The sequence below is a fragment of the Stegodyphus dumicola genome, chromosome 3 (genome assembly GCF_044657685.1).
Source record: "Stegodyphus dumicola isolate Sdum_Otavi_A_Nest chromosome 3, ASM4465768v1".
In the NCBI taxonomy this organism is placed as follows: domain Eukaryota; kingdom Metazoa; phylum Arthropoda; class Arachnida; order Araneae; family Eresidae; genus Stegodyphus; species Stegodyphus dumicola.
The window spans coordinates 260,390,723-260,416,635 of record NC_140770.1 but is presented as its reverse complement, the minus strand read 5'-3'; the positions used below and the strand labels follow the sequence as shown (position 1 = coordinate 260,416,635).

At 33.1% G+C, this 25,913-nt stretch overlaps 2 protein-coding genes across 2 annotated transcripts in view; one reads left to right on the top strand and one right to left on the bottom strand.

Annotated features, from left to right (window-relative positions):
- Positions 1–2,223, bottom strand: part of LOC118196566 (2',5'-phosphodiesterase 12-like) — a 52,626-nt gene extending 50,403 nt beyond the window's left edge. The window contains exon 1 of the mRNA XM_035368037.2: positions 1,059–2,223. Coding sequence (XP_035223928.1) covers positions 1,059–1,885 — 827 coding nt within the window. The 5' untranslated portion in view covers positions 1,886–2,223. The remainder of the gene's footprint in view (positions 1–1,058) is intronic.
- A 92-nt stretch (positions 2,224–2,315) lies between these two features.
- LOC118196576 (uncharacterized) lies at positions 2,316–24,803 on the top strand. Its single transcript, XM_035368047.2, has 4 exons — positions 2,316–2,614; positions 8,436–8,581; positions 19,294–19,424; positions 23,334–24,803. The coding sequence occupies exons 1-4, from the start codon at positions 2,424–2,426 to the stop codon at positions 23,499–23,501; spliced, it is 636 nt and encodes a 211-aa protein (XP_035223938.1). The 5' UTR covers positions 2,316–2,423; the 3' UTR covers positions 23,502–24,803.
- The last annotated feature ends 1,110 nt before the right edge of the window (positions 24,804–25,913 follow it).

Sequence of the window (25,913 nt, the reverse complement as noted above, 5' to 3'; positions counted from 1 at the left end):
CAAAATTTAGAAAAAGAAAAAGCTTAATATTTATTTGTTTACTTTATTAAACATTTCTTTCAATGTAAGTTGTTTAAGTTGCTTCGTTTCATGTGATAATACTTTCTCTTTAATTCTATTAAACAGACATAATTTCTTGTTTAGTTACAAAGTTCCGCTGTTCAAGTCCTATAATTGCTGAGTCGAGAATACCGACTAATTTGTCAATCGAAATTTTTTCGTTTTCAATAACCTCTGCGCCACTTTCTTCACTATCGGAAGCGAATTATAATGATGAGGAATTTGATTTAAATCATATCAAAGACAGAGTACATCGAGATGAAATACTACATTTAGTAAGGAATTATAAGTCAAATAAAATAAAAACATCTGCCCTGAAGATAAGGATAGTGCTGACAGATCAACTTCCAATTCATTGCGCGCCACATCATTTCCCTCCCCCCCCCGCAGAGCAGCGTGAAATTGATAAACGTATTCCGGAATGATTAGATAATCAAAGGATATGCCTTTATCCATTTTTTGCAGCAATTCCACTTTCTGTTTAATGGACTTCGAAACATACTTTCGCTTTGCAGATCCTTCACATATTAGTAAATATATATCGGAAATTCTATTTGACATAATCGAAAGTTCAAGCTTACTTTTATAAAATTGCTCTAACAGTCCGAAAAAAATAAAAAGTCGGATTCAATTCGAAGATTTGAACATCTGCCCTGAAGACGGAGCACAACAACCTTTGAACAACGCATTCTGCAACATTAACTGAATTAGATAATTTTAGCTTAGCTTATACCGTCCGTTATACATTAAACGCGAATGCATAAATGTATTATGCGCATGCGCACACGCATATTTGCAGCCGTAAAGGTCTTACACGCACGCATAAATGCCTATGCGCATGCGTCAGCTTTGAGGTCCGGATTATAGATCATTCCGAATATAGGTGTTCGAATTAACTACTTTTGACTGTATTTGTAATTCTGGTCTTAAAAATATTTTCGTTTTTAAATTTTATTGTATCTTGACATGCTTTTCAATAACAAAATTAGAGAAATTACCTTAGGTTATCTGCAATCTTTCTAGTCTGTTCATGCCTATCTTCAAATGGACATCTACCAGGACCTGGCTGAACAGAAGTTGCAGAAACCGCACTTTCCTCCATTCCTATCTTCTCTCTCCACTTAGGAATGCAGGTAATCATTAATTTGGAATCTATGTCGTTCTCTTTTGTAATATAAAAAAAGTTATCACATAATTTTAACCAATTTTCATTTTTTACTTTAACAATGTCAGTACTTTTGTTTTTAGAATATTCATCACATTTGATTAACTTATACCACTTAAAAATACTTTCATCTTTTGTACAAAATTCTAAAGTAATTTTTGGATACACAGGAAAGCCAGCCATAATGTGTTTCGGAAGACTCAAATGAGATACAGCAGGAGGATTTTCAGATATTTCATACACATAACCATTAATTTTCATTTGAGTACCCGAGGTCCAAACCTCATTATTCTTTTTATTCTCATCAATTCGCTCTCCGTCTTTCATCAGCAATATGTCCACAGGAGGCAATTCTACTTCTTCATCCTTCAAGAGTTTTTTCTTTTTCCGAGAATATTTTTGTGCTAAAGAGTTTTGTATTTTAGATCGCATTCGTAAAAGAGCTATTTCTACTTTCTCATCTTTAGATCTTAAAAAGGAAAAATTACGATCAGGAAATTCGGGACTTCCATAAACGAAATTGATTTTCATAGTTTGCTCTTCGTCTAAATGCCTGACGAAAACTTTTGGGTGCTGAGACATTTTTCTACACGCATAAAAACTAAATTTTGGATTTTGTAAAAGTGTTTTCAAGAGTTTTATTGACAATGTGAATTTCATACTTTAACACATTTCAACAAAAAATGCTCGAACTGTAGTAATATTAAGGAACAAATTGTTCCTAGTAAAAATATAGACAATTGATTAGCAGAAGCCGGAAGCACGATGTTATTAAACACGTTTCTGAAGTAGAAGTCTTTTCATTTCTCCATTTTGATTTGATAGCATTATTTTTCGACCAGTTATTTCCAAGATCAAGTCAATATGCTGTCTGCTTGCGTTCCTAAAGTTTTAATTTTATGTACTTTTGTTTTCAATTTAAGACTGCTAAAAATTGCGCAATCTTATTCTTATATCATTTTTAGTTTGCAAATTTCGTGGATCTTTCAGACCGTGATTAACCACGGTTTGAATGGCTTCATTAGCGGAGCGTACCATCCTAACCAATGAACGAGCGACTTGTGTAAGACACGTGTCGAGATATTTACTCACCTGCCAGGTCCACATTTAAATGACCGCCTGCTAGGTAGCTAGTTAGCGTTAATAGTTCATTATTTAATTTACTGATTTTTAGTTTAATTAAGCTGCACAACTGAAGATGCATAGTGTTATTTGTTTATTATTTTTATGTTCTGTATTATTTCGCACAATTTATAGTGATTTAACTGAAGAATTAGATATTGATGTTTTAAATAAAATTGAAACCTGTGAAAAGAAATCGAAAAAAGGTGATATGCTGTCTATGCATTACAAGGGAACTCTTGATGATGGAACTGAGTTTGATTCTAGGTAATATATAGATCTTTAATTTTTCTTTTCGTTGGCTTTTATCCGTATAAAATAGTATTTCCATAAGGTTACATGTTCCTTTATGTATTATTCTTAACAAACCTGTACGTAACATACATGAAAACTCTCTTTCTTTTTTTTTTTTTTTTTGTGTGTGTGTGTGTGTGTGTGTGTGTGTGTGTGATAGTATTCTTTGTTATCTGAAATGTGTAAAGGTTCGCAAACTTCAAATAACGAAATGTGTGTAAAGGTAGCTTTCAGGATAGGAAGCTGGTTCTCAATTCCAGACCCGGGTAGGCGGTGTCTGTCTGTATTTTTCTTTAATATTACTACTAAACGATACCTATAGAAATTATTTCTTAACACCTATAACGTAAAGCGGCGGTCACTGGTAAGCCGGCATTGCTGGCCCTTGAGAACGTTAGTCAGTTCTGTAATTAGAGCTGCTGCATGTATTCAGCATTGATGTTCAAAGTTAAATCGATAAAAACTTTCTATATATTTATTAAATATATTACTAAAATATGGTACAAAATTTCATATTTTATACATGATAAATCTTTTTACTCATGATCTAATGAAAGAAACAAAGATCCCCAAAATGAGATAGGTAAAATATAGTTTTAAAAATGGCTAGTAAGGATTGCATAAAATGGTAGTAAGAAAAAGAGTCATAGATTCTAATTTTTTTTCCATGAACATGCCTTTTAATACCTGAATGGTTTTGGAAGAGAGTTGAGATCTAGTTTCTTTTCTCAAAATTTACCAGTTATACACCCTTGTATCTAGATATGTAGCTAGTTATTGTCTTCCAAACAGTCTCACTTTCAAGTTGTTTATTGACTAATACAGTGCTGTTTTAATAAGCATTATTATCTTTGAAAATGAAATGGATACTTTTCAGAAATTCCTGAAGCACTTTTTGAACAAAGTTGTAAGATTATCCCTGTGTTTTAGAAGGAACTTTCTGGCATTGTAGAATAGTTGACATCAAGATAGCATCTCGTATCAAAAGTTCATAATTCATAGTCATCTATGATATTGTGATGGGGAAGATTTTATGTTCACTCTCTCTAGAATATAATTCAGCTACATAGCTCTCTTTAAATGTTAACTAGATGACTAAGCTGTATCTTAACTGCTCAGTTAACAGTACAGAAGTATGTTCGTCTTGGGTCTAAGCATGGTTTTTATTATTTCATGCAGTGTTTCCTGTTTAAGAAGGTTGTTTGAGCAGTCAACCTGATGCTTCGGGTGTCGCGATAGGTGGCTCTTATGTAGTTGTCTCAAGAAACATGGAAACCTATAATATTTTTCTTTGTGAAACTTAATGAAAGTTAACAAAAATGGTCTGCGTATGACAGGGAATCATTTTAAATTTATTTTGCAATTAAGAAATTCCCACACATAAAGGGAAGAACTTTTCAAATTTGTGTGGATCAGAAGCCAGTAATGCTTTCAAGCAAAAGCTCCACAAATGTTCACCTTGGCAAATACACCATTTAGATTTTATGTCTGACTATTCTACTGATATTTGGCATGTACAAGGTTCTAGAAATGTCTTTCTGGCTAATCTTTGGAATATGGTAACTGGTAGTTTGGCGACATTTTGGTAAGGCGATAAAGGTTACTAGCTAGGACTTTAGTCAAAGCAGTGTACATGGATAAAGTCAAGAGTGTGCGCAATGTAATTTTTTGTGCAATTCTGGGATTTTTTTTACGTGAAAATAGGTCGATGTGTACATGGATGATACCGTGTATGTGCAATTCTTAAAAATGCGGCAAGCAGTGGGTGATTCTGCACTTTCTCCCAATTTTGCACCTAATCTTTGTCATGATTAAGCATTTTTGTTCCATAAAAGTTCTAGTATAATCGTAATTCAGCTAGCAGATTGTTGGAAAAAATGTTGAGAAAAAAAAAAATGCCTTTACTTCGTGAAAACAAAATGGCGTTCAAAACTAAACTAGCAGGTTGCTGTAGCAGGGTTGGTCGCCAAAATACCGCCAAGTTACCATAATCCAAAGATTAACCGTCTTTCCTGATGCTGTTTTGAGAATCAAAATTGATTCCATAACAAAATCTTCATTTTTGGATTTAAAAAAAAGTTTTCTGAAGCTGATTAGCATGTTCCAAAGGTTCAAAAACAATACGTCACCTTTGAAGCTGCAATTCAAGCCATGCCAGTACTCTATTGATATAATATTCTTTGTGACATCTCTACAGATGTTCCTCATCTATTTGTTACAAATTCCTTTTGCAGATTCATCTATCATATCCAGTAATTGCATCTACTATGAAATTAATTTGTTCTTGTTATGTATGGTCCGATATGAAACATCATATCAAAAATTCTGTGAAATCCTGTGAATCTTGTGAGAGATCGAAAGTAACCAAGCACACTAAAACATCACTAGGTATGTTCTCTCTTCCTGATGCATATATTTCAGAAATCCGCATGGATATTGGCCCATTACTGCCATCAGAAGACAACATATACCTTTTGACTCCCTGAAGCTATTTCTATCCTTGATATGAAAACAGTTTTTGTTTTCATATCAGGGATATGCAGACCTATTTTTAACTTGGGGATGTCTTGCTTTGGCTGTTCATTGGTCATAACAACAAACCAAGGTTCTCAAATGAGGTCTGCAATGTTTGCACACATTTTGGATACAAGCAGAATCACAGCGATAGCCAATCATCCAGTGTTAAATGGCATTGTGTAACTAATGATTTCACTGACATTTAAAATTCTCTCTTACAGCTCATGAGACCAATAATTGGACTCGAATACAGTGAAATACCGAAAATCCGCCGATCTGAAATCCGCCAATTCCCGAAATCCACGTTATCTCTCAAAATATAAACATTCAGTTTATAGGTCCCGGAAACTGCAACATTGAGTGCGAAATATCGAAGAAAAAATACTTACCGAATAATGACGTCATAATTACAGAATAATAATGAGTCATAACGGAAATACCAAATTGTTGACATAATTCTTTGGCGGCACAATTAGAACATTTGGTTCAGACATAATTTGCAAATTCTCTTAATTTTTGCACACTAGTGTAATTTTATTAAACAGTAAAATGTATGTTCATTGAATACTATATATATAGTAGTTTTTTGAATTTTTTTATTTGATAAGTTTTCCCCCCCTCTAATCTGCATCGAGGTAAGAAAGCAGACGATTCACTCAACTCTTCTTTCAAGTTAACGATTCACGCTGTTGTATTTTCTGAGTTTTGTTATTTCATGAGATTATTTAGTATTGCCTTTTTATCCTTTTTTTTTTTTTTTGGATAAATTAAGAATATTTTAAATTTCGGCCCTTTTTAATACAATTACAGATAAGAAACACACTCATGATTTTACTCCTTGCAATGTTGAAAAAACGTAAACACGTTGCTTTGACGGTAATGAAAAAAGTGCAAATTCTGCAAAAGATGGAGACAGGTGCATTTTATAGCAGAATTGTATGGAATTGCGATACGATTGTGTATGATATATGGACAAATAAAGAAAAGCTGTTGAAATTTTATAGCAACAGTGATTCTAACACCAGAATCCCAAACCAGAAATCTTTGCATGAGGCAAAGTCAGCAAACCTTGATGCTGTGTGTATATATAATACAATGAATAATATAATCAATTCATATATGTAATAATTTAATGCATATAATAAGTTATTGCAATAATGTATATAATAATTTAATGTATCTAATACGCCTTATTTAGTTTGCACTTTTAGTCTGAATATTGTTTATCTTTTCTGTCCTGGAATCCTTAAAATCACAACAACCTCTGGTCCCAAGCTTTGCGGATTTCTGGTGCCGTCTAAGATTTCCCCATCTGATACTCATTCATCATTAATCTCTGATATAGAATGCAACAACTAAACCCAATAACAACTTCTGCACATTTATCAAGCTAAATATTAAACATGTTCCTACCTTGAAATTGTACACACCTGTATACTTATGTATCAATTGAGTAATCATGTCACAATATTCCATAACATTCAACTAATCAAGTTACCATAAATGAAACAATAACATCTACTCTAACCAAATGTTGGTGTTGAATGTATATGTTAGTTATAAAGCTGGGCAACTCGGTGGAAGACCCTGACAGTGCAGTTTGGGCAATGAAGCAGAATAAGCAGCTAAAGCTGTTCCAGAGGTGGACAGATTTAATGAAAAACCACATTTGGGATCTTAATGGGGGGGGAAAGGACCAAGGGGTTAGAGGCTATTAATGTTTTTCTTCCTGTTATTAAACATATTAATTATTTTTATTACATGTTACTAATTTTTGAGGCCATTGGCCCAGCTGCCACAAGATCCTCAACCTTTACGACTCTCATTAAGGCAGATTTTCTAGTTGACTCACAGGCTGCAATTAAAACCTTAAGGTCCTTTCAGAAAGATAATATTGCCAGGGTGATTAAAACCTTTGTAGACGTAAATAATAATTGGACCATCACCTCACAGTTGGTCCCAAATCTTGGTAATGAATATGGTGACCGGCTGGCCAAAGCTGACTGCTCCTTACCTCAGCCATCTTGTCCCTATTCTTATTCTTCTGTTCATAGTGAAATAAGGCATAAGATTAATGATGCAATTAAGAATTATTGGATGACTCGGGGCACAGGCAAGCACTGGTGAAAAATTTTGACTCATCTTTTCCCAGGCAGCCTCCTTAGACATGTGGCTGTTGCAAATTTTAGAATCTTGACTTCCTATGACTTTTTGCATGGTCACCTTTACTGCATCGGTATTTCTCATTCTTTTGACTGCCCTCTCTGTTTGGAGGGGAATTATGTGGACTTTGGCCATCCTTTATCATGCACTGCTCTTTGCAACAAGCACTACCACATGGACAATTATTTTAACCGTGCTGAACTATACTGGTTTGCGAAAAGGAAACTTTGATCTCTCGACTTTTCCTAGCTGTAAAATTAAAAAAATATATATATATTACTAATTTTGGTACTTACATATTAACGCAACCAGGCCAAAATTCGCATAAATCGCCAAATTTGGCGACGCTACTTACGGCAACCTTATGTTAATTTATTAAAGCGAGGTGTGCGTAGTTAGTAGCCTACATTGTGCCATTCGTAGATGTTTTTTTAAATTAAAACATGTTGCTGTGTACATGGATTCTTGTCTATATTCCGAACTTTAAGCCTAAAATGTCTCCAAAAACGCAGTTTTCGCACATGCAAAAACTGTTTTGAACACACGATTTAAGCTAAAAATCCGAAACAAAAACAAAAAATTTAGATAGCAAAAACATAGTTTCTAACCAAAAATATTTGACAAGAATCCATGTACACAGCGACATGTTTTAACTTAAAAAAACATCTACGAATGGCACAATGTAGGCAACGAACGAATCTACGAACACCTCGCTTTAATAAATTAACATAAGGTTGCCGTAAGTAGGGTAAACAAAATAATATAAAAAACTGTTTTAAAAATTATCTGTAATTAATAAATGTACATTTTCTTTCTATTCATACTTTTTTATTCAAACTTGCAAATCGCGCCAACCTGGTTGCGATAATACGTAAGTATCCTAATTTTTTTTGTATAGCTTTTTCCTTGTAATATTACTAATTTCTTTTTATTCTAATTGCAGTGGAGTGTACATTGACATTGTACTAAATAATTAAGTGTGAAACTTTTTGGAATTTTTATTGTATATCTGAGAGAAGAAATATCTTTGTATTATCTTCTGTGGTAGTTTTAGCTTGTATTCAAAGAAATATTTTTAATATCACTTCTTTAAATGGCTGTTTCTTCATTCTAGTTATGAAAGAAATGATCCCTTTAAGTTCCAGCTTGGAATTGGGCAGGTTATAAAAGGCTGGGATCAAGGTTTGCTTGATATGTGTGTCGGAGAAAAACGTCGGCTTACTATCCCTCCACATTTAGGCTATGGAGATGCCGGTGCAGGTAAAGAAATTCAGCAAATTTATATATACATATATTTATTTTATGTAACAAGGTTAACTGAATAATAAATAAAATACAAGAAGTATGCCAGTGTAAAATTTGATGTTAGGTAAAAAAGAACTTCTAAAAACAAAGCTAATTCTGTTTAGATATTGATTAAAATTCTGTTTCAAGAGCAGTAAAATAAAAGTCCTTCTGGAAAAAAAAAAAAAAAAAAAATCATTAAGAAGAGGGCCATGTGTCTTATCCCCCTGTAATTGATGGCTTCAATCAAAATCTATACCATATTAACATTGCTTTTTTTTTTTTTTTTTTTTTTTGCATAGTAGTAAATAATGGATATTATTCTTTCTCTTTTAAAGTAAATGTCTTTTACTTTTTAATACTAATCCTAGGAATATCTTAAAATAAGTTTCATGTATATTTCATTCCCAATTCCATAAAAAATTGTTACTGTTAAGGTGATTATTATATTTGGTGTTATCTAATTATCCACAACTCAACTGAAAATTGATGAAAAAGTATTCATTAGCAAATCAGTATGTTGCTAAAATAGTTAAATGGGAACTCGTGATGTCACCAAAAAGTATTTATGTGGCAACCAAGAACTACAGTTTGTGCTAAGATAGGTTTTGCGGATTTGAGTGTGTGATGACTATAGCGGTAGTTGTATTTATTTTTCATGGTGAATGCTGCCTACCTAATGCCTGCAATAAGCTTCAGAATAGAAAATGAATTCATCAAGTGAGAGAGTGGCAAGGTTTATCCTCTGTGCTGGATTTCAAAGTTTCAATACATGTAATGCTATAGCTTGTATACTATGTTGATCAGATCTGATTAGAAATGACTATTCTTATGCTAGTAAATGAAGACTAAGGTTGAAAAGTAAAGCAAACATTTATTAGGAGATTATTACCATTTGCAGTTTCTATTCTAGCTCCTGGTTCTGGATAATTTTACTAGTCTTCTGGTCCATATTTTATATTAGCTTGGAGGTTTCCTATATTGACTATGCTTTGAGCTGAACTGCTAGGAATTAAAGATAGGTGTGCTTGGTTCTTGGTTAAGTAGGATGTCTAGTAATATGAATGATTTAAACTGTTTTATCGGAGTTATTGGATGTTAAAAAATATAGTATGTCTGAATGAAAATGAAATTTTCAACCCAGTTAGTTTTTTCAGCCAATTAGCAAAATTTTAATATTTACTCAACCTGTAAAACATTATTCCCAATTTTAATTTTGATTTAAATACTTTCACATGATCTCATTCTAGGCAAGTACAACAAAATTGTATGTAATAGTTTTTATATCGTGGTACTTGCTTATTTGATTAGGTATAATTTGGTAGAAATATCCAGATTTTCAGAATGCATCGAGCTTTGGCAACCATGCCCATAATAATCCCTCAATTTTAACAAGCAATGTCATTATTTTCATATTAATCCCCTTTTTTATTTTTTTCATATGTATTTGAGTTTTAAAAGTTTTTGTAGGCAAACTGTAATATTTTTTTGTCTTGAACTTGATTTTAAAAAATGCACTTGTGAGATTTTCTTTGCAGTGGAAGAAACAGTTTTAAAATTTCTATAGAACTATACTGTTTTGATGCAAACTTACTAACGGAAGATATTGTTTTGAATCTGAAAGTAATGCATAAAATTTCCTCTAGAACAAATGAAATAAAAATTGTTTTGAAAATAGGTTTATGGATGGATTAGTTTGCAAGATAAGTATCTTATTCACTCATAGTATATGCATGTGATAATTTTTTTTCTGTGAAATACTTATGCTAATATATCAGTTTGACGTGTGTAAATATCTAAGTCATGAAATTTTAATGGGTTTCTATACAGTTTATATAAATATTTTCATCATAATTAAGTTCATAATTTCTTACAAATCAGTAATATTTGAATGAGAAATTTGTTTTTTCAGATAAATCCAATAAAAATATACTTGAGTCTGCCTTAACCTATTAGCTGCTGTTGTCGCATTGACACAACGGTAAAAATAAATGCATATATAAATATAACTACCTAAGATATTTTATACCAGCAGATGATTTTGTGTAGGGAATATTATGAAGATTATTTCTGTAAAAAAATATTTGCCTTCAACAATCATTTTGTGTATAATAATTAACCTCATACTTTAAGCAAAATTTAAGCAAAAGAGTCTTTATGAGTGATCTATTTTTAGTCAAGGTCACCCTTTATCAGAACATTACACCAGTGAGATGTTTATATTTGTGTTGGGAAGGGAGAGAAAACAGGTGTTGAGGGTTGAGGCAATGTCAGCAGGAAACCAGTAGTCGATATTCTTTTTCACTCATTCCTTTGAATGTTCTGATTCATGTTCTGGTTGTTTAAAAATGTCTAGAACGAGGTATCTTACATTAGAAGAAGCCCTTCAAAGATTTTTTGATGAAGAAACAGATGATGATAATGTTAATAATGACCAGAATGAAACTGATATTGTTGTTGTTCCTCCAGAAATTGCAGAGGCTAGTGATGAAGAAGAAAGGAATGGCAATGTTTTAAATAATGATAATGATATTTTACCAAATGATACTGCTGGGGAAGTTGAAATTCACGTAAGAAGTAAGTTTCAGCTTTCTAAAAGCAGTTATAGTCATACTAAAAGGTTTAAAAAGCAGAAGACTGAAATCTTGAAGTGAATAAAAAAGGAACTGTTAGTTATGTCTCAAGAAGATGAAGAAAGAGAGAGAAGAGAAATTATAAAAGACAAAACACAAGGTAAAACTAGTGCACAGATTTTTGATTTTCTTTTTGGTTTAGACATTTACTCTCTTCTCGTTGAAGAGACAAATATATACGCTCAACAACAACAACAAACAAACAAAACAAAACAAACAAAAAAAACAAAAAAAGGCGCAGAATTTATCGCAACGCCTATATAAGAAGATTTATTGGAATATTATTGCTTACAGGATATCATTATTTACCTCAAGAAAAATGTATTTTTTGATAAGGACATTTCTGTTCCTGTTGTACGAGAATTGATATCACGTTTGCAGTACATGAATATGAAGCAGAATTTGCATTTGACAATAGTCAAATTGACAATACTGATAAATTATATGAGGTGAGACCGTATTTAAACTTTCTAAATATCACCACTTGTTACTACTGGAAATATAAAGTCTCTTTTAGATTTCAGACGCGAGAATGTATTATTCCTTTTGCAAACTCCTATTGAGAGTGTAGAATTCGCCAGAAATAGATCAGCAACAGAAAGACCTAGTAAATTTAGCATTCAAAAACCATTGCATGGAGATGGTAGACATTTTATCGTAAAGTCCGTTGATAACAAAAGACTTTGTTGTAAAGAGTACCATAGCCAGACTGTTTATAGATGTATGGAAATTTCCTGTTATGTTTTTACCACCAATCCTCGAATTCCATATCACAGATTATGTTCTTACTGCATTAATATAAATATTAACGAGACATAGTGCACAATAAAAATTAAGCTTTATTTAGGAACATCGCGCATACTCCCCGACAGCCTGCCTGTTTCGCTCTGCTCGCTACTCGTAAGAAACTTCTCCTCTAGGGTTGCCACACTTATCGGAGGGCGCAAGGCGCGCTCCTTATCGCCATCACCACAGAGTTTCCCCCCAGTTCCTTTAATGGCTATTCAAAGGAACGACATAGGTTATGAAATTATCTCAGAGTATCCGTGCTGTCGGGTATTTTTTTTATGATTACAAAATTAGAATATAAAATTAGAAAAGATCAAAATGCAATTCAATATATAACAAGGTATTGACACATATAATAAACATGAAATAACAAGAAATATGTTAAGATATGAATTTTAAAAAAAGTGTTTTAAATTGTTATGTAAGAAGCAAGTTTCTTAGGGAAGTGAACATATCTTCCCGATCTGGTGACAGTTTGTGTCTTAGAGAGTTCGTTTGCAGATTTATTCTGCTGAACTGTCTTTAAGTCTTTATTTGTTTTTAGTTCAGGCAAATTAGAGTCCGAAAGCAAATAGGCTGGTTTCACACGGTCTATAGACACAGTAGATTTCAGACCGTTAACATCAATTGTGAAAGTTTTGTCTGTTCTAGAAAGGACTTTATGCGGACCTGTATATGGTTGGCACAGAGGTGGCTTTACTCGATCGACACGTAAGTATACATGCGTACACGACTTTAAGGTAGCTCTTACGTAACATTTTTCTTGGCAATGTGCAGATGTTGCTATTGGATTCAATTGTTGCATTCTATGCCTAAGATTCGTGATAAATTGTGTGTCATACGGAGATATCTTAGATGACGTTATCATATCACTAGGCAGCTTGAGAGTTGTGCCGTACACCAGTTCAGCACAAGATGACTGTAGATCTTCCTTTACGGCTGTCCGAATACCAAGCATAACAACTGGGAGTGTTTCAGTCCAGTTATTGGTCTCGTGAGCCTTGAGAGAAGATTTTAAATGTCGATGAAATCGTTCAACAATGCCATTTGACATTGGATGATAGGCTGTTGTTGTGATTCTGTTCGTACCCAAAATGCGCGTGAATTCTGCAAAAAGTGCGGATCTCATTTGAGAACCTTGGTCTGTTGTTATGATCGATGGGCAGCCAAAACGAGATATCCAACAGTTGAAGATGGCTCTGCAAATGGTTTCCGTTTTCATATCCGGGATGGGAATGGCTTCAGGCCATTTGGAGAATCTGTCTATTAGAGTCAAAAGGTACACGTTGCCTTCTGATGGAGGTAACGATCCGACGATATCCATATGGATTTCTGAAAAACGTGCATCAGGAAGAGAGAATGTGCCCAGTGGTGCTTTAGTATGCCTAGTAATTTTCGATTTTTGGCAAGATTCACAGGATTTCACCCAATTTTTGATATGACGTTTCATATCGGGCCATACATAACGAGAACAAATAAGCTTCGTAGTAGCTGCAATTCCTGGATGTGACAGATTATGCAGATGATTAAAGATGAGTCTGCGAAAGGAATTCGGAACAAATGGACGAGGAATGTCTGTTGATATGTCACAAAGAATATTACCATCAGAATATTGGCACAGTTTAAATTCCAGTTTCAAAGATGATGTGTTGTTTTTGAGAAGGTCTTGTACCTCCGGATCATGCCTTTGAGCTTCCGAAAATTTTTTAAAATCCAAAAATGGAGATTTTGTTATGGAATCAATTTCGATTCTTGAAAGAGCGTCAGCAACGACGTTTTTTGAACCTTGCACATGCCTAATATCAGTAGAGTACTGAGAAATAAAATCTAAATGTCGCAATTGTCGAGGTGAACATTTATGAAGGTTCTGTTTAAAAGCGTATATTAACGGTTTTTGATCCGTATAAATTATAAAATTTCTGCCCTCTAACATGTGTCGGAATTTCTTAATTTCAGAATAAATAGAAAATAATTCCCTATCGTACGCGGACCATTTCTGTTGACTTTTACTGAGTTTCATAGAGAAAAATGCTATAGGTTCCCATGTTTGTTGAGACAACTGCATAAGTGTGCCGCCTATTGCGACATCTGAGGCATCTACCCAGATGCTTAGCTGGGCTCCGGGAATAGGGTGTCTCAAAAGGGTAGCCTGAGCAATGGCATTTTTGGCAGCAATAAAGGCTTGTTCAGCATTCTCGTTCCAATTTAATTGTGGGGATGAATCCTGAACACGCGAACGAGATTTCTTTTTATTCATATAGCCTTCTAACAATTTTATTAAAGGAGAAAGAATTTGTGCTGCGTTAGGTATGAAACATCTGTAAAAGTTAAACATGCCTAAAAATCGGCGAAGCTGAGTGAGAGTGGTAGGTTGAGGAAAATCTAAAATACATTTGACTTTGTCAAGAAGAGGTTCAATTCCGTTTTCACTAAGGTGAAAACCTAAGAAATCAATAGATGTTTGACCAAAGGTGCATTTTGAAACATTTATGCAAAGTCCATATTCCTGAAGTTTGGAAAATAAAGCTTTCAAATGCCTGCAATGTTCCTCAGAATCTTTAGAGGCTATGAGCAAGTCATCGACAAAAGCGTAAACGCCTTCTAAATCCCGCGTGACTTCATCTATAAAACGTTGAAAAGTCACAGATGCATTGCATAAGCCGAATTGCATACGGATACTTTCGAATAAACCGAATGGTGTGCATATGGCGGTTTTGTGGATGTCGGCTGGGTTAATTGGTATTTGATGGTATGCCTTAATCAGGTCGACATGACTAAAAATTTTAGTACCGTGCGATGCAGCAGTAAAATCGGCTAAACATGGAATAGGGTATTTGTCTTTTATTGTTTGAGCGTTCAATGCTCGATAATCTCCTACAGGTCTCCATTCCAGACTTCCCTTTTTTGGAACCATGTGAAGTGGGGATGCATAATTGCTGCTCGAAGGTCTCAAATGCCCCAATTGCATCATAGTTTGAAATTCTTGTTTTGCTATTTTTAAGCGATCTGGAGCTAACCGACGAGGTTTTGCAACCACAGGTGGACCTTTAGTTATGATATAATGAACGGTGTTGTGTTTAACAGGTTGGTTAGGATCTGGTAATCTAGTAACTGAAGGAAATTCTTTTAAAATTTTGTGATATGGTGTATCACTAAATACAGTTTTTACTGAATAAATGCTTGCATTTTTCACGCAACCAACAGTTTTAAAATGCGTTTTTAAATCTTTGAGACATTTGTTTCTGAGATCAGGGACCAATTCAAAGAAATGGAGAAAATCTGCTCCAAGAATGGGTGTACTAACATTTGCTATAAGAAAAGTCCATGTAAACTGTCGTCTTAATTTGAAATCCAAAGAAAGTGTTTTTTGACCATAAACATGAATAGTAGAAGAATTAGCAGCGAAAAGTGTTTGTTGGGATGAATTCCGTTTTTGAGAATTATTTGCTGGAAGTAAGGACACGTCAGAGCCGGTATCGACCAAGAATGAAAGGTTTGTTCTACGGTCACGAACGAACAGGCGACGTGAAACTTGAGGCAAAGAATAAGTCGCCTCTATTCTTTGCTGGTTTCGTTTCCCTGCCATGAACAAGGTTTTGTACATTTGTCATCTCTACACTTTTTCCCAAAACGTCTATGATACCAGCAAACAGAATAATCTCTCCTTTTGGAATTGCTTCTTTCCTTATTGCGATCTCCGCGATTTGGCGAGCGTCCACGAGAAAGAGAAATGCGATCAATACGTTTGTTTAATTTTTCTATTTGTTTAAATAATTTATCCTCAAGAGACTGATCGACTGTGCGAGAAACGGCACAAGTCCCTGGGGTTGGATTTACTTCTAAAATTCTGTCGGCAATTTCTGCAGCTTTATCTACAGTTAAATTGGACACCGCTGCCAAAATAGACTGAACAGTCGAAGGCAAACGTTGAAGGAATAATTCTAACATTAAGTTATCAGGAACATTTAAAGATTCTGCTCGACGTTTCATATTTCTAAGCAAATCGGAAGGTTTTCGAGAACCTAATTCTTCTCCAGATAATAATTGGCGAATTTCTTGCTGAGAAGATTCTCCTGGACGATTTATTAACTCAGTTTTAAGCTTTGCATATGGATCAATAGGGTCTGGTTTCATAAGTAAATCCCGTACTAGTGATGCGATATCTGGAGGAAGATGAGAAACTACATAATTATATTTAGTAATGGATTCTGTGATAGGTTTGGGGGTGGCAAGAGCAAAAGTACTTTCACACATAATAAACCATAAAGATGGGTCTGATCGGTTATAAACCGGAATTTGGACGGCATGAACATCAGACATTGTGCAAGGTTTTTAAGCCAAAATAAAAGCAAAAATTTAACTAAAGAAAATTAAATTAAATGATAAGTAGAAAACAGAATTATAAAATGATCTATAATTAGTACTCATCTGTGATTCGGAGGATGAAAACCGATGTAATCCATTACTTCTGGTTTGGAGATCTTGAGTGATGGCTTGTAGTCAAAACCGAAAGTGCTTGAGAACTGTTCATACGATTTAACACAGTCCGGGTTACCATTATGGTGATTTCCTGTTATGTTTTTACCACCAATCCTCGAATTCCATATCACAGATTATGTTCTTACTGCATTAATATAAATATTAACGAGACATAGTGCACAATAAAAATTAAGCTTTATTTAGGAACATCGCGCATACTCCCCGACAGCCTGCCTGTTTCGCTCTGCTCGCTAATCGTAAGAAACTTCTCCTCTAGGGTTGCCACATTTATCGGAGAGCGCAAGGCGCGCTCCTTATCGCCATCACCACAGATGCAAAGTATGTAATGTAGCTTTACATCATGATTGTAATCAAGCTTTTCATGCTTGAGTCTTTCAAATGAAATAATCTGTATTTGTAAAAGAAATACAATGTATATTTTAATATTAAATTAATTACAAGTAAAATGATTTGTAGATTTATAAAACGTTATACAGCTAAAAAGTAATCCTGTGCTCCACTCAAAAGAAACATCACACGACTACAATCCTACTCACTAAACATCCGTAGTCTTATTCCGCTGACGTTGCGCGCGCATCACTCGCTTTTTCCACAGGTAATAGCATTTTTTTATTTTCAATGTAAATTTATGTTATAAATGCTTAATTTAATATTTGTTATTATTTTCATGAGAAAAGAAACATTCCTTTTAGTTTTGGTGGTTAATGGGTTAAGTTCAAAATGATGCACTGTAGAATATCAGTTATAGTCTGCACATACAGGCCATATTTGTCATAATGATCACGCATTAAATTTTTGCCCTCATTTCCCTCATTTTTAAATGCAAGGCATACAGATGTTTCAGATAATTGGATAGACTTCATACTGTATAAGTTGTGTCATAGCTGTTGAATTAAAAATTTCGTGTACTAACATTTAAATACAAGTAATCTCTGTATGTTAGAACTGGGATTAAAAAAAATACTGTACTTTTCCGTTTTGCCGACGCAGGCGATAAACTCACCAATAATGGCACAACTGATGGCAAATAGAATATCCTCGATGGTAACTTTTAATGCTTCATTTTCAAAACAAGTAGCAGCCATTTCTTATCAGATTGATTGTTTCTTTCAATATTGGCACACAATTACATAGAATTTTTACCAGATAGTTCAATTTTATGCCCTAAGGCTAGTCGCGGTAATTAAGTCAATTAGGATACACTGCTTACCCGAAGACGAAAATATAGAAAAGACAAAGTCAAGGGTTAAATTCATCAATTCTAATTGAGAATGCATTAGCGAAGTAAAGCACTGCAGTTTTACATAATTTCTGAGTAAGCTATTTGTACGAATTGAAGAAATTCTTGCATTTATATTCCAAACTAAGATTTAACTTAAAGTTAATGTAGATAATTACTGAGAGAATTAAATTTTTGAAGCGCAGTTTACGTGAGATGAGATCACTTGGTGTCACGTGATATGAAATGGCGAATCAGGATGTTGTACATGAAAGCATAGTAAATTCATAAATTAATGTCTTTTTACAAATTTATTGGCTTTTTAGAAAATTTTAAAGTATATTAAAATGTTTATGCTTTCATAAAAAATTCTTAGAACTAACATTTGCTAACATTTTTTATGTGTATTCTGTATGTTGTCAAAATGGCGAAACGGAAAAGTACCAAAAATACTTTTAAATATAATAGTCTCACTCTGATGATTATCCATGATTATAATTTATCTGTGGAGATAGTACCTTAGAAAATGACTCTGAAGTCAGTATATGTGTTCTACCAATATATGATATGATCTATGTGTTTTAGCAATATTTGTTAGCTTTAGAAGTGGTTTCCAAAAAGATTTCGCTTCAGTTGTAAGAATATTCATATATGTCATGATCCTAAAAATTAAAATGGGTGTTTTCTGAATTATCCACACCTTAGTTTCAACATTCAACAGAAGTGCTGTATTCATGGCATATTTACGACTATTCATGCAGCAACAAGCTATCCATGCAATCAGGTACTACACAGGTGCTCAAGTACATGTGAATTTACATGCTTTATATTTAGCCATTATTTCACTGAACAATATCCACATAAAGGTGTAAATTTTGGCCATGCGATTTTTTTCTCCTATTTTTTGTAGAAAGTTTTTTTTTTCATTATTTATGAAAGAAACATTACCTATGAATTGTAAAATTAGCTAGAGAAACATTGGCTAATCGCTGGAATATGTGCAATTCTGGGATGATTTTTTTTAAGTGAAAATAGGTCGACGTGTACATGGATACCGTGTATGTGCAATTCTTAAAAGCGCAGCAAGCAGTTTGCGATTCTGCACTTTCTCCCAATTTCACACCTAATCTTCGTCATGATTAAGCACATTTGTTGCATAAAAGTTCTAGCATAAGCGTAATTCGGCTAGCAGATTGTTGGAAAAAAAATGTTGAGTAAAAAAAAGCCTTTACTTCGTGAAAACAAAATGGCGTCCAAACAAAAACTAGCAGGTTGCTGTAGCAGAGTTGATCGCCAAAAAATCGCCAAGTTACCATAATCCAAAGATTAACCGAAACATTTTTTTGTAATTTACAAAATCAGCAACAAGTTGCCAGCCTTTTATAAGAATGTGGTAAATCAAAGTAACTTAAAAAGTTTGTTTTTTAATTTTATGTAAATTATGCAAACATTTAAATTAAACAAATAGCTTTTTAAAAATTAACTTTGTTTTGCTGAATGTTGTGTTAAGATCTTTGACATATTGGTTACCAAAATTAATTTTTTAGGTGATCGAATTCCACCAAAAGCAACACTGATTTTTGAAGTTGAACTGCTTGAAATTGAAGATGGACCTGCTCCTGTAAATGTTTTTAAGGAAATCGACATTGACAATGATAAACAGCTGTCACGAGAAGAGGTAATTATGTATGAAAGCATTTACAAATATAGTGTATTAAATTGGGTAAAAAAATTTCGGATGTTTTCTCGATGAAATAAATTAACCATGTAATTTTTCAATTATCTTGTTTTTTTCATGTTGCACTTTCAAGTTGTTTTTGATTTTTGTTTACTCAGGAATGTTTCTCTTGTTTATTATGTATTCATTTGGTCCCCCCCCCAAATAAGTATATGATAAATATACGTATATGTAATATAATCTGTAAATATTATGATGATTGGGCGCCGACCAGCGGCCGAGCGGTAAAGTCGCTGAACACTGGTAGTTCGGTCCGAGGTTCGAATCCCGCGAACGGGCTGGCTGCATGGGTGTTTTCGTGGTTTTCTCTATGTGTAACGTGTGTACGAGCCAGTTTCCCTTAGAAAGTCCTCCACGAAGGCATTCCTCCCCTTTGGCAGATAGCCCTAGTGTGCTTTGCCATAATTAAATACACACACACATATGATGATTGGGCAGTAGGTGGAATGGATTTGGACAGTTGCTTTGCTACATAGTTTGAATGGTGCATGACAAAGAAGAGACTTTCAGATAAATGTGGCTATAGATGTATCACAGAATTGTATTTCTTGATAAAGTTAGCCGTGAGATACATAATCAGGTTCACATATTGTAATAAGTGCACCTTCCAATTTTTGGAAGCTTTTGTTTTCGAACAGTGGACAATAGATGACAACTAACCGCAACATATTAACAGAGCAAGGGAAAGTGAGAAAGTAAATATGCATTCAGCAGCAGTGAGAGATACAAATCTCGCCAGATACAGAGAATATTTTTGTTAGTCAAAGTGCACTTTGCCACGCTGCCGACAACCTCATCAGGTGCAGACCAACTCCTTTTCAACGTGTGTTCTTGATAAATCCACTTTTCATCACCAGTGATGATCCAGTCCAGAATTTTGTCCTTGCTTTGATATTCAAGCAGATTAGTGCAGGCCTGAACATGTCTGTCCTTATCTTCTCGAGTCAGCTCATGCGGCACCCAGTGATTGAACTTTTTATGTCAAGTTTATGGGATGCATAGCGTGACTAATGGACATGGCACTAAAGTAAGTGCCTCCTAACTCCTTAGCAAGCTCTAGAGTGGTTGCATACTGATCTTCTTCCACAAGTTCTCGCAGGTGGGCTTCATCAACATCCATAAGATGGCCAGAGTGCTCTGCTTCTTGAATATCGCACTACTTGTTTTTGAACTTTTGGTACCAAAGTTTCACAGTGTTATACGATACAAATTTAGGACCTTAAGCTGTACACATAATTTGGTGACATTCTGTAGCTGACTTTTTACAGCAGAACTGGAAGTAAATTATGGTTCTAGTCAGGTAGGATGATAGTTCTTTTCAGGTAGGGTGATAGTTCCATTTCGGACACTTTGTACTTAATGATAATGATATTTGTTTTACAAATTTCATAACACAATGTTCTAAAGCAAGTCTCTTTCATGTAAATGCCAAAAATCATTTGACAAAATATTGTTAAACCTGCCAACGCTAACTGTTTGCGCAGACAATATTTGTGATAGTGTGAAACTTTTGTTTTTGTTACAGATTTACTATTTAAAAGCATGTGTAGATCATTATGATACTGGTTATACTATAATGATGAAATAAAAGATATCATAAGATAAATTTCTAGAAGTGCTGAAAATAAAATTTAATAAGAATTGAGTGGGAAGTTTTAGAACTATGTTGAAAAATTCTGTAATATTTAAAAGAATTTTTTCTAACCATGGTAAAATATTTTTTAAATTTATACTTTTAAAGTATAATGTAAAGTGAAGAAAGTGGAAGAGTTATATATTTAAGATGGTGTCTACACTATGCAGCATTATTGTTACATGTAACCTAAGCAGAATTTCATTGCTAGTTATATCTTGTTCTGTCATCACCTTTGGGGCAATTTACTTGTGGTCCTAATTTTCAAATTAATGCCAGATTAATATAATAAAAAGAGAGATGACCAATTGCAGCAAAAACACTTGATCTTTTTTAATCTGAGTGAAACAGCTGGTTATGATAAACCCTTTGCTTATCCTGCAATTTCCACAGGCAGCATAAATGTAGCAAAATCTGCTCATTCGTGATAACATGAGTGTGTGTTTGTTGCATCTGTTTAAAATCATGTTCTACTCTTTCACTGTTTAACTATCGGTTATTCATTTTGTCTAGTATTTGGAATTCAAATCAGATTTGGCCAATAGTGTTGGTTGTCCACTAAATTTCGTATATTTGCGTAAAGTTCATGAATTGATATCTCCATTCTTATTCTTTGTGTGTTTTTTTAAGATATGGCTAGTACTAAATGCTGAGCAAATTACAGAATGTATGCTTCTAATAAAATATCTGATGTGCAGCCAGTGTTTATTGCTTAAAAAAATAAAAAAAAAAAAAAAAAAAAAAAGCTGAGGGGAAAGAAGTGTTTGCAAAATAAGACACTAAGTAGGACTTCTCCTAGAACTGTTTTTTTTTTTTTTTTTTTTTTTTTTTTTTTTTTTTTTTTTTTTTTTTTTTGAGATTCACCATACTAAGCATAGTTTCTGACATAATTTATATAACTTTTAATCACTGCATATGTTTTTACATTTGTTTTCATGAAACAAATAGGAATGCAATTGTAATTTAACTGCAGAATTTTGTCTTTATATGATTATGTCTGAATTTGATTTTTCTGTTCTGGTTATCTAAATTGATATGAAAAAATCTTTTTCATAAAATGTGCTACATATTTAAACTCCTGGATTGCTTGTTTCAGATTTTTTTATTAAGTTTATTTGTAAAAATGTAATTGAGGTGCTGTTTTAGCCACTAGTCTGTGCTGGTATGAAGGAAGATCTAAATACTGGCTGCAGAGCTTTGAATACACTTTTTTTAATGAGTAGATTTTGCTTTGGTCTTGAGTTTCCATCCTTGCAACCTTTATTCTGTCCCAAGGTCGCATCATGAGGTAGTGTCAGAAATAACTCGCACAACTTAAGTGAGTATGTTACATTGGCGACAAATAAACATGAAAACAACATGTATTTTCACATGCATGGGAAAAATGAACTATATTGTAATTCTTTTCAATACCACCTGCCCATAATGCACTGAAGTATGTCTATACATTGGAGGTCTTAGCCCTACTTATCAACTGATTAATAGGGAGGGTTCATAATCAAGTCTCTAACAAAAACTCGGTTCTGATAATAAGCTTTATCTTCTACTAATACATTTCAGGGTAATAATGTAATATACAATCTACCACTTTTAGTTAATTATTTATTTCCTAGATGGTGCCATTAAAACACTTGTTTTTAAGTCCGAATGTTTAATAAAATGTTGGGGAAAAAGAAATGATTAAAACAACCAATTTTGGTGTCATAATCTAAAAAATAACTAACTAAAAGTGGTAGATTATATGCTGCATGATTACCCATCATTCCAGAATACATGTTTCATTTGCATGCTGCATAATTCCAGAATTCTGGTGGGAATCTGTGAAGTAGACTTGGGATTTTTAAGATTATATTCTGAAATATTACCAGATATGAGTTTTACAATTAATTATCATTCTCCTTTCCATGAGATGTTACCAGACCGTAGCAATTAAAGAGCAGGATGGGCTTGATCCCTTTATAAAAAATAAGTAGTATTTAATCCATAGTTTAGATGCAACATAGATTAAAAACTTAGTAGCTGATTATTAAATAAAAATTTACTATAATTGGGTTGAAAATAATGAAGCAGGATATTTCTCTTTATTATATATGGAATAGCTTTCTTATACCTTATTTATAGCCAGACTATTTTATATATTTTTGTATATTTAAAAAATAAAATTGGAAAGAAAAAAAAAAAAGAGGCTGTAAAATGGAATGATTAATATTTTTCAGATCAGTGAGTATTTAAAGAAGCAGCTGCCCCAGGCTGAAGCAGCAGGTATCAAAGATATGCCAGAGCAAGATAAACTGGTAGAAGATATATTCCAGCATGAGGATAAGGACAGAAATGGTTTTATATCTCATGATGAATTTAGTGGACCAAAGCACGATGAATTATAATTTGAGCACATGCTGGAATCATTGTAATATTTAGTGTTTATTGTGGATGGTGGACAAAATTTTTATATTAAATATTTTAAATTTTATATTAAATAAATTATTAAATTTCCTAAGAAATAATGGTTCTGTCTGTCAAAGTGTTTGATATGTGATATTTAGATCATTTACTCTAATTGGCTTAGTGACATTTTTTTTATATACTTACCAGTTTTCTATTTATACATTTTACATCAGATTTACTTTTCATTTTATTAAAGATTCATATTTATCATTGAAATTCATTATTTTCTCTTTTAAAGATTAATGCATACATAAAGCTGCATAATAAAATCTTATTTTGCACTAGGATATGTACAGCTGGTTCATTTTCGGTTAGTCTGAATTGTTAGTCTGAAACAGAATTTTATGAAGGCACACTTGGTGCAACTGCTTTTATGCAATTTTCATTTCAAGATTCTGTTTTAAAATGTATTTTATATTAAGAATCAAAGTACAAAGGCACAGTGTTCAGCTGAAGATCACATGAATTGTGGAATATTATAGTTCAGTTCCCATAAAAAATCTCAACTTCTAAAATACATGTATGTAAAACTTGTAGATAGTGCTATATTTTTTTCCTTTAAAGATTGATATTTTTTATAAACTTTATTTCTTATAGTCGGACTTGTTTTTCAGTTCTTGCCATAAAACATACAAAATGTGCATGAATGCATGATAAATTATGCAAATAGGGTAAAGTGATTAAAATTATTCTTAATCCCTCCTGCCTAAAAAAACTGTGAAGGTGGAAAGAAGTATTATATTGAAATTATCTTCTGAAAGTTAAAGGGATTTTAATATAAGTAAAACAAGCCAAAGTTGTTATACTTTTAATATTGGTGTTTATAAATTTTAATGACATTTTTTGTTTTGTAAATAAATTTATTTTATAGAGTGATGGATTTAAGTCTTCAAATTTTCAATATGCTTTTGAATTTTTTTTTTTTTTTTCCCTACTAAGGAAAGGGGAGAGATATTGGTTAACTCAGAGTTTTAATTCTTAAAAAAAAAAAAAAAAAAAAAAAAAAAAGCTGCATGAAAACGCAAGTGCTGGAAAGGATGTTAAATTGTATAACTGCATGAATTGCATTTTATAGGAATTAATGTTTCTGAAATATATTTTTGTACTTCTGATGTATTTTGGTGCATAAATTTTATGAATGTTACATATGTAATAAAAATGCTGTTATTTGAAATTTTCCCAAGCATTAATTGTAAAGCAGGTCTTTACTGTTGATCAATAAATTTTGATATATATTTCCTCTTTTGTGTATATGTAATCTTTTTTAAACATCTAATCTCTAGATAGGATCTCTAAAAAAGATATTTCTAAAGTATACTTAAATTATAAATATAGTACTGATGTTTTTACAAAAACTATTATTTTAGATCGTCAGACTGCAGCCAGTGCTTCATTTGCATACATCTTTAAAATTTGTTCAGTTTTATTTTAATGACTAGTGTTGAAAAAGATGTGTATTCAAACCTTTATATTACTGCAATAATAATGTAAATAAAATCTTAACATTCACACACATGCATAATGAAACAAAACACACTTTCATCTAAAGTTCAGTGTGTCCACAAAATAGTTTTACTGCATAGAATATCTTATAATTTTTTTTCAATTTTAATGCAATACAAACCAGTTTCCTATATAAAACCTTTTACGTAGTAATCCTTTCTTAAATACTCTGCAGAAGCAGCAGCTAGTTCATGTTTATAACTTGTGCTTTTGATTCGCATGTTTTCCTATTTTTTTAATGAGTTTTACAAAATTTGTACGGAAGTAATGTGTACCACTGGATATTTGTGTACTGAACTGCTAAGCCTAAAGTGGCAGGGTTGAGTAAAGGTCTGGTACTGAAGAAGTGGCCGAAATTCAGTGGAAAGTGAATGTAATGAGAATGTAAAGTGAATGAAAGGGAATTCAATTAAATGAAGAATGACAATGTAATAGTGGACAAAGAATTTTTTATCTTGTGCATTTATGGAAATTAGCTTAAAGATATTCTTATATGTCTATCACCAGCTTCAGCAATCTTTTTAGGTAAAGGGCCATATTAGGAATTAAAAAGAAAAAAGTGTGGCAGGCTGTAAATGATATAGTACTTTCAAGTATAAATTGATATTATCATGGAAAATGAATTCTGATGTAAAAATATATTCTTAAGAACCAACAATTTAATGAGATGAATGCATAGTTGCCAACTTTCCTGGTTTTTACCAGGAGATTACCGGTTTTTCGTCATCTTCCCATGGATCACTGAATCGCCGAAGTTTTTTAACCCTTAGCGCTCCATTGGCTCCGCTACGGAGCCGTCCGTCATTTGTTCCGTAACTCCGTAGGCTCCACTGCGGAGCCCAATGTTT

Excerpts from the sequence above, each read along its gene's own strand:
- LOC118196576 (XM_035368047.2), top strand. The coding sequence starts at position 2,424 with ATGCATAGTGTTATTTGTTTATTATTTTTATGTTCTGTATTATTTCGC. Across the intron at positions 2,615-8,435 it reads GGAACTGAGTTTGATTCTAG|TTATGAAAGAAATGATCCCT; the intron begins GTAATATATAGA and ends TCTTCATTCTAG. Across the intron at positions 8,582-19,293 it reads CTATGGAGATGCCGGTGCAG|GTGATCGAATTCCACCAAAA; the intron begins GTAAAGAAATTC and ends TTAATTTTTTAG.